At 49.3% G+C, this 9,886-nt stretch overlaps 1 protein-coding gene across 3 annotated transcripts in view; it reads right to left on the minus strand.

Moving 5' to 3' along the window:
- Positions 1–7,075, minus strand: part of Tspan15 (tetraspanin 15) — a 45,881-nt gene extending 38,806 nt beyond the window's left edge. The window contains exon 1 of one of the 3 annotated variants that reach the window (NM_197996.2): positions 6,819–7,017. In NM_197996.2, the coding sequence (NP_932113.2) occupies positions 6,819–6,914 (96 nt within the window). In that variant the 5' untranslated portion in view covers positions 6,915–7,017. Of the gene's footprint in view, positions 1–6,818 lie in introns of all 3 variants that reach the window. The other 2 variants (XM_006514080.1, XM_011243560.3) reach the window with 2 other exon arrangements.
- Positions 7,076–9,886: the final 2,811 nt, after the last annotated feature.

Here is a 9,886-nt window from a genome sequence, read left to right on the forward strand (position 1 = left end):
TCAAAATCTGGCCAACAGCAAGAAATTACACACACTGGCCAGGCTCAGCTCTGTCCTGGGTCCAATCCTAGCCCTGTGGGTACAGGGCTAACTCCATCACCCTCAAGCCCTACGCTCAGTCCTAAACTGGTATTCCTAGTGAGCCACACCCCTGACCTCCAGGAGCCCAAAGCCCAGCAAGAAAAAGCAGTGTGTGTAAACAGATCTCCAGGATGTCCTGGGCAATGCTAAAATTAGAGAGGTGACCCCTGTGACCTCAGGGCACACGTGTTACAATAATTCACCCTGCCTGTGGGAAGAGGCGGCTCGGGGTGCCTCTGGGTGAGACTCACAGGGACAACCTGGAGACAAGGTAGGAGAAGCAGGGGGACCTCTGGGCCAAGATGATGAAAGTAGAGCGCTCAGTCCAGCCCCGTGGGGTGACCCTGAGCACATCATTCAAGAAGCCCCCTCAGTGTGGGGCATCAGAACAGGGGGTTCAGATTGGAAACAACCACAGAATCCCCCAGCTGTGGCCAGAGAAATAAAACACTGGCACAGCCTAGACTGGAGACTGTTAAGACTGCCACATAGAACGAGGGCAGCCCTTGGGGCCTGTGAGATGGTTCAGTCTGTAAGAGTTCTTGCCTTGCAACCCCAGCAACCTAAGTTTGAGCCACAAAACACACGAAAAGGTGGAAGGAGAGAACCAACTCCAAAAAGCTAATCCTCTGTCTTCCACATGCAAGATATGGGACTTGCAACAGATGCATGTATACACACACACACACACACACACACCATAAACACACAACAATTAACCAACTAATTAGAAGACAGAGGTAGACCCTAGCAGATCACAAAGTTTACAAAGATTTTTCTTTGAGTGAAGTCCTAGTGATTTGGTTTATTTGGTAGTGTTTGGCTAGTATGCGCAAAGTGAGCCCTGGGTTCAATAGTTAGCATCAGATAAAGCAGGTGTAGTGGTGGATGCCTATAATTCTAGCATCCAGTAGGATCTGAAGTTCAAAGGCATCCTGAGACCCTGCCTCCCAAACAAAAGCACTAAAGCATTAAGTGAAAAGATGAGGCTTCCCACATTTCCTTGCACAGTGAGGAAAAAAAATACATAATATTATCAATATAGTATTATTAATATAACATTAATATATAAATATATAGAAATAATATATAAGTGGTACATAAGTATATAATAATATGTAAATATTACATACTGCATGTGTATGTTTGTACCGAGGTCATTCATTGCCTTGGATAACTTAATAGCAGGGTTCCCTCTGTTTTAGACAAGCCAGAGCAGGAAGGGAAGGGTGCCACTGGCCGTCTGCTTCACCTTTAGTTTTGAGACAAAAAGACCCCTTTTAATTTTTTTAAAATTGTATTTATTTTTATTGTGCGTGCATGGGCACATGGGTCACAGGGAACACATGAAGCTAGAGAACAACCCTAGAGTCAGGTCTCTTCTTCCACCTTTAAGTGGGTTCCGGGGATCAAACTCAGGCTTTACCCACTGAGCCATCTTTCCGACCCCTCCCCCCACCGCCCTTTCTACTTTTTATTTGTGTATCATTGCATGCATTTTCTGTCAATGATGGGTTTTTTGGAGGGAGGGGAGGAAAGGGTTTATTCAGCTTGCATTTACAGATCACAGCCCGTCAATGGAGGAAGTCGGGACAAGAACTCAAGCAGGGCCTGAACCTGGAGGCAGGAGCTGGTGCAGAGGCCACGGAAGAGTTCTGCTTACCGGCTTGCTCAGCCTGATTTCTTATAGAACCCAGGACCACCAGGCCAGGGATAGCACCACCCACAAAGGCCTGGGCCCCCCAACCCCCCACTGATCACTAATTGAGAAAATGTCTTACAGCTGGACCTCATGAAGGCATGTGCTCAGCTGAGGCTCCTTCCTTTCTGATGAGTCTCACTCACTTCAGTCAGGTTGACACACGAGACCAGCCAGTCCAGCTCCCTTTTACATTCTACGTGGAACAGTCCATAGAGAAGATGCTAAAGATGCTCTTGCTATACCCATACAGAACGGGCTCTAATGGAGTGTCACAGTCAGTGTCCTGATGCTACGAAGAGACATCACGACCACAACAACTCTTATTAAAAGAAGAAGGAGGAGGAGGAGGAAGAAGCATTTAATTGGGGCTTGAAGAAATGCAGGGACAAAGATAGAGCAGTGAGTAAAGGAATGGCCAGCTAACAACCAGCACAATGTGAGACCCGTTCCATGGGCAAGCACCAATCCCCAACACTACTAATGAGACTCTGTTATGTTTATAGCAGGAGCCTAGCGTAACTGTCCTCTGAGAGGCTCCACCCAGCAGCCGACTGAAACAGATGCAGAGACCCACAGCCAAACATTGGATGGAGGACAGGGAACCTCTTAGAAGGGTTGGGGGAAGGATTGAAAGCCCTGAAAGGGATGGGCACCCCACAGGAAGAGCAACAGTGTCAATTGACCTGGACCCCTGGGAACTCAGGGAGCATACATGGGCTGGACGGAGGCCCCCAGCACATAAGTAGTAGAGGGGCTGCCTTGTCTGGCCTCAGTGGGAGAGGATGCACCTAATCCTGCAGAGTCAATGACGATTTTTATAAGCTAGGCATGGTGATATCTGCCTACAATCTCGGGATTTTGGAGGTACATCAGAGAGATTATGAATTCATGGTCATGGGGCTGGAGAAATGGTTCAGTGGTTAAGAGAACTGGCTGTTTGCTCTTCCAGAGGATCCGGGTTCAACTCCCAACACTCTCACGGCAGCTCACAACTGTATAACTCCACAACTCCAGACCGATCTAAGGGATCGAATACCTTCTCCTGGCCTCCATGGGCACCAGACACATATGGCAGGAGCCTGGGTGACCTTAAAGCAGCTCTTCAGGAAGGTGTGCCCCAGCATAGGTTACGACTCCCCCATGACTTTGTAGATGAAGCCCCCCCCCACCCAGTTCTTCCCCATCTATATACTCTACCCGCCTCCCTCCTTCCCACCACCCTTGGCCAAGCCACACGCACTTCCAGCAGAATTATATACAAGTGGTTGGGAAGAGTGGCCAGAGTCCCTGTAAAGGACCATCAGGGAGGACTGTGCAGTGTGGGAAAGCGCAGGGTGCTGATATAGAAACAATTGATGGTTTCCCCCTCTGGGATGGAGATCAAATCCAGGGGCTGCTCACGCTGGGCAAGCAAGTGTTCTTGCACGATCAGCCCAGATGGAGCCCCCTCCTTTCCCTTATCTGTTATGCTCAGAATAAAAGCTTTGCTGGTTTCAACAGCACACGGACAAAATTGGAGCAATGCGGGCAGGCTTAGAAAGGCCGCCGCTGCTGCCCTGTGGGACGAGGGATTGACCTCCAGAACGTGTATGGGACTCTACCAGCTCAACAGCAGAAAAGCAGTTCTGATTTTACACCAAGGTTCTCATCTCTAAAGACATTTCTCAGGAGACAAAGAGTCAAGGAGGGCCGGCAAGATGGCTCAGCAGGTAAGAGCGATTGCCGCTTACTCCTGACAGTCTGAGTTCGATCCCCAGAGTCAGAGTGGAAGAGAGAACTATCTGATCCAGAAATGTCCTCTGATCTCCGTATATGTGTATAATCCATATAGCAAGATAACAAATGAATAGTTGACACTATTTTGAAAAAGCATTTAACACAGCTTCCATACAGGCAAAACACTTATACACAAAATAAAAATAAATAAATCCTATTAAAAAACAAAACAAAAGAGACCAAAGCTAAAAGAGCCTGACAGAAGATCTGAAGGTTCACTGTGGTAAAATCTCTCTCTCCCTCTCCCTCTCCCTCTCCCTCTCCCTCTCCCTCTCCCTCTCCCTCTCCCTCTCTCTCTCCCTTTCCCTCTCAGGCTGGCCTCAAACTCACAGAGAGAGAGAGTGAGCCACCTGCTTCTTCTGCCTCTCAAGTGCTGGGACTAAAGGGCCACCACTGCCCTGCAAGCACTCACACTCTGGGTTGGTAAGTGAGTAACCCTTGCTCTGACCTGTCTTCTTGCCAGGGGAGAGGCAGGAGATTGCATCCAGATAATGGGTTTTTCTGTAAATGCTTTTCAATTAGCAGGAAACTCAATCCAGACAAATTACTTAACCGGCAGCCGCCCGCTGCCACTCTGCAGTCACCCTGCAGTCACACTCTGGTACCTGGAGCCGTCCCAGCAGCCTTGCCCACAGCTGAGTTCTTGGCCTGGGTGGGGAGATTTTTTTTTTTTTAAAGTAGAAATACCGTCAGGGATGGCTCGGTTGGTACACAGCAGGCTTGGTTGGCTAAAGAGGGTGGAGTGGGGGTGGGGAGGGGCTGCAAGGGGCAGTGATTTGGGCCTTGTGAGCTCTTCTGATTTTATATAACTGTGTTTTACTTTGACAAGGTTTGGGGGGGGGTCTGTATCTCACCAGGTTCAGCCAGCTCTTTCCTCATTCTCTCTCACTACTAGTCCTAAAAAGGGATGCTGTGGGTGTGCAAGACAGAGTGTAACACATTCCCATTTTACAGGTGTAAAGGGGGAGGCATGAAGAGCCAGTGGTTACACACTGAGGAGGTATGGAATGGAGGTGAGGAGGGAGAGGGAATGGGACCCCCCACCTTTCCACCCTTGTCCTCAACTTTCCCTTTTGTCTCTGACTTATAGACAGGACTAAACTGAGCAGAATCACTGTGGTCTCCCAGGCCCATCCAGCGTTGGGGTTTTCAACCCTGGCTCACACTGCAGTTGTGTGAGGAGCTGAGGTACACAGTAATAAACACGTGTGCCAAGGCACAGGGATCTGTTGGAAACCTCCCAGTTAATTCCGATGCAACTTTGGGTGAGAGCCTCTGAGTTATAGCTCAAATCGTCTATCCGAACCTTCAGACTCCCTGCAACTCATACCCCATGTCTCTGCCCCACCCTCTACCCTTGGGAGCCTAGCAACACTGCTAATCTTTCTTTCGGGGTACCTGGAGTTGAAGCTAGCCAAAGGCTAGAACCAACATTTCTGAGACCCAAAACAGATATCATTTGCCTACAATATGCCAGTGAGTCTGGGACATAGCAGGACTAGAATCAAGATCTACTGACTGCCAGCAGGGTCGCCTTGTAAAGGGCTCCCATTCAAAGGCAGTCTTGATGGCCAGCCCAGCAGTTCCTGCCCACAGAAGAAATGCAGTAAGGAGCTGAGGAAGAAGAGAAGAAAGACAAAGGGAGAGAAAGTAGAGGAAGGGAGGGAAGGAGGGAGGACCTTATTTTCAGGGGACCCTTTGGGATCTCTGGACAAGCCTATCTACATACACACTTCTGTAGAGGTAAACACAGGGCCAACCTGTGGAAAGATATCCTCGTGTCTAGACTGAAGTCCAGTTATTCTAAAATGCCCTGATAAGCCAGGGGTAGTGGCACACCCCTGTGATCCCAGTACCCAGTGTGTGGGAGGTACAAACAGGAGGATCCAATGTTCAAGGTCATTGTCAGCTACACAGTGAGTTTGGGACCAGCCTAGATGACATGAGACCCTGTGGGGGGAAATGTCCCTGGGGACCTTTTAGCTTATACCATTCACAGGCAAAGATTCTTGCCCATAATAACATTAATGGTGCCAGACATGGTGTCTTACAACTGTAACTCCAATACTTGGAAGGCTAAGGCAGGAGGATTACTGAGTTCAAGATTAGCCTGGACTATTTAGTGAGTTCTAAATCAACCAGAAATGCATAAGATGCTGTCTCAAAACAAATAAGCAAACACACACACACACATATACACCACCACCAGCTAGACTAAGCTATAGTAAGACCCTGTCACAACAATAACTACAACAATAATAATAGGTGCCTTTAATGCCAGCACTTGGGTGACAGAGGCAGTTACATACAGAGGCCCTGTCTCTAAAAAAAACCCAAAAAACAATAGCAATAACAATAAATACTAATAATTATTATTTATTGTTAATGTTTTTATAATTATAATATAATAATTATATTATTACTATCTCCCCCCTTTTTTTTAGCTCTCTGTGGCCTCATCTTGGCCTGCGTTATTTTACTTCCACAACCATCCAAGTGTTTAATAACTACTGTCTCCAACTACAGATGAGAAAACTATGGTCAGAGAAATGAAGGAACTTTCCAGACCATTCAGCTAGGAAGTGGCGGGTAGTATTCAAAGCCTGGTTGTGCGCAACCAATGCCATCCTGATCCTCTATGGGCAATGCCAGACCTCATGAAAATAGCAACACCATCCAGGAGCCGCCGGGTTGTCAAGTGGAATGCCGCACTCCAACAAGAAAGCATTTCCTTCCAACAAGGAAGAAAGCAAGATGCCCAAGAGAAACATCTTGGTCAGAGGAAAGGCACAGGCAAGTAGCAACAGGGGCCAGACTTGGAATCCAGGTGGCCACAAGCACAAAAGCTGCCCACCTTTGGCCAGGCTGTGGAGAGTCACACCCTGAAGGCGTGGTGGGCGCAGTCAACAACGTACCCGCGCCCTACACAGCAGCCAGAGGATGCACAGCAGACTCGGCTGGCGAGCCGGACCCCATTAGGTAGGAGCTCAGCAGCATAGGTGAACAAAGTGGCGTCCTGTGGGCAACAGGGCTCGAACGCTGAGGACTGACTGGGCTGCTGGAACCGAGCAGAGCTGGGGCCGCCAAGGTATCCCGGTTCCCAGGGAAGTGGTGCGAGAAGCCCTCCCGCACTCCCGGCGGCCTCTCTGAGTGGCTGAAGCTGAACCCAAGCCTGGGTCGAGTGTTAGGGGGCCATCGAAGGAGTGTGGACCGTCCCATACCCCACCCCGACCCCGGCTCCACGGGCTCCATCACTCACCCAGAACACGGTGGAGTAGATGATGAGAGAGAACTTGAGCCAAAGATAGGAGAAGCGCGCGCAGTAGCGCACCTGCTCCGAGTCCCCGCGAGGCATCTTGGCTCCCGCGCGGGGCTGCGGGGCTGCCTCGATCCGGCCACCGCTCCAGGCCCCACCTGCGGCTGTCCCGCGGCCTGGCCCGCCACCCGCGCTCTCTCCCTGGACTGACTCAGGCGCGCCGCAATCACCGCTCGGGCCAGGGAGCGGACAATGCGGGCAGCCAATGGACGCGAAGGGGCGTGTCGGGGGCGTGTCGCGCTGTCGGGGCGTTGTTTCTATTCTAGGGGCGTGGCTTAGGCTACAGTGGACCGGGTGAGAGAAGGGGGCGAGACTCAAAAAAGGAGCGCTCCTGTGCATAGATCCTGTCCTCGATTTGTATCTCAGCGTGGGAGCGTGTGGCCTGGAGAGGCGCAGGAGTAAGGGCGAGCGTGCCCAGTTCTGTATTAGAAAACAGGGTGCTCGCACTGTAGTTCAGTGATAGAGGACTGCCTAAGAGCCTGAGTTCCTAAGTACCGTCAAAAATAAGGCTGGCTTTCCACGGGTGTGATTGAATACTGCGAGAAAGGACAGCGACAGTGGAGACAGTTAGGAGGAGGCAGAGACAGGCGGATCTATGTGAGTAATCTGGTCTGCACTGTGAGTTCCAGGACATCCAGAGCTACTCAGTGAGATCCTGTCTCGAAAACAAACAAACAAACAAACAAGCAAAACAAAACAAAACAAAATACCAAGTGTGTTGTTGTTGCAGTTACATCCTAGCGCACACCTTTGATACCTTGCATTCAGGAGACAGAAGCAAGTGGATCCCTGAGTTTGAGGGCAGCCTGGTCTACATAGCAAGTTTCAGGCCAGCCAAGGCTGTGTGACACTCAGTCTGAATAAAACACAAAACAAAAACAGCAAGTGAGTGTGTAAGAGTGATGGTCACATCCTGGAAGGTCACCAGTCCAGGGTGTTCCATTGGAGCAGCAGACTTCCGGAGACAGATCTGCCCCAGGCTCGTCAACCAGCTGACCATGGAAATTCCCTTTTGCCCTCCAACTCTGCTCCCAAAAAAAAAAGTTCTTCTCCCAGAAAATCCTCTTCTAGGACCTTCTACAAACCTAGTCACTACTCACTCACTCAGCCAGGGTCTGACCTCCCTCCAGCCTTCCCTTGGTGGGCTGGGCCACAGGTAGCTATGAATCGTTTTTCCTTGGTAAATGTTCCCAGCTGTCTTCTGTTGTTTTCCTGTCTCCGGCCTAGCCTGACTCTGTGCAGAGCCTGAGAACCAGACAGTCTGTGTTTGTGACAATCGGTAATTAAATGCATAGCTGCTAGTCAAAAGCTCTGAAAGTTCTGGTGGTGAATCTGGAAATGGCACCTGTAGACAAGTTCCCTGGGCTGAGAGGGGGGGAGTGTTCAGGAGGTGGGCAGGTCAGGTGCTAATCCTGGTATTTCTACTTAGAGAGAGAGAGAGAGAGAGAGAGAGAGAGAGAGAGAGAGACTGTCTGAATGTCATTGAGTCTGTGGGTGCTCTTGCATCCAAAGGAGATGTTGGATTTCTTGAAGCTGAAGTTATAGGTAGTGAGTGGTACGCCAACAGACGTGGGTACTAGGAACCGTACGTAGGTCTTCTGCAAGAACAGGAAGCCCTCGTGAGCCTGAGCCATCTCTCAGGGACTGTACTTTTTGTTTTGTTTTTAGAAACATCTCATTATGAAGCACACACACATTAATTAAGCATAGACTGGATAAAGTATCCTAGAGTTTACAGAGGTGCTCCTTCACATAGAGGCAGCGCACAAGGCTAGATCCTTGGGGGGGGGGGGTGAGGGGCACACATCTGTTAGCTTCCTGAATCCTGTCTCTCGAATGTCCTTGAGCAGGCCTTTCCTGCAAGGACGGACAATTGAGTCTTAAGTGAAGTTACAGGAACCGGTTTTGTGGCTACCTGCTCATAAAGGTTAGCATTGTCGCTATCTGCACGGGCCTGAGAACATGTGCTGAGATTTCTCTTCATGATAACCTGGCAGGAACATTTAGAGGGAAGCTATCCTTGACAGTAATGGCTCCAATCATGGATCGAGAACAAGGTAATGATTGTATGCATCTGTGTCCTTGGGTAAGTCTGCAGCTATATATACAACTGGATCCAAGACTCTCTCTGCATCTCTGAAACAATGAGGTCTGACCATTTCTATTCAGCCCAGACAACCTTAGATTCCTTCCTTAACAGATCAATCAGCAAATGTGTAAAAGCACAGAAGAGGTTAACCTCAGATGCAGGTGTATGCTAATGATGTAATGAGTGTCCGGTGGAGAGCCAGAGGGTGGGGGCAGTGACAAGAAAGGAACTCTTGTCTTTCTTAACTCTGCAAAGGACAGCAACTTCTGCCTAGCTGTTGAAGGTAAACCAAACCAGAGACTCTACTTATTTCCTGTTATGGCACAGGCCACTAGTAAGGTTTATGTGGAGACAGGTGTGGAATCTAACCTGTCGTTCAGAAGACAGCTAGGGAGATCCAGTGATAGGAGGGAGGCGCTGAGGTGGAGGCTGTGAAACCATGGGGGCCAGAGGTTGAATTGGCTTATTTCTAGCTCGCAGGCCCCGCACACCCCAGGGTGGTTGTGACTTTGGCCCAGCAAGAAATCATGAACTTACTCAAAACATTGCAGAAAGCTCTTTTACAACCTTTTTTTTTTTTTTTGGTAACTTGATTACATGCATCTCAGACTTGCACTTTGTAGACAACAGTGTCCTGTCACGAGATATCAAAACGGTAGCTTTGTCTGGTAGAGGAGGGCTTGATGAGGGGTGGGTGTGGCTTGTGAGGAAAGAGATGTCTGGAATCAGCCCTAGGTTTGGTTTGGATAAGTTTGCATTGAACAAGTAGGCAGATGCTCCTGTCATTTACAAAGAGTGAAGAGGAAAGGCAGGGATAGATGCCAGTAGATGTTGGTAATGGTGGTAGTGATTGATGGTGGTGATGATGATGACGATGGTGGTGATGATAGTGGTGAAGTGGAAACTTAAGGGTTCTTTGGTC

Source organism: Mus musculus, chromosome 10 (assembly GCF_000001635.26).
Source record: "Mus musculus strain C57BL/6J chromosome 10, GRCm38.p6 C57BL/6J".
Classification (NCBI taxonomy): Eukaryota; Metazoa; Chordata; class Mammalia; order Rodentia; family Muridae; genus Mus; species Mus musculus.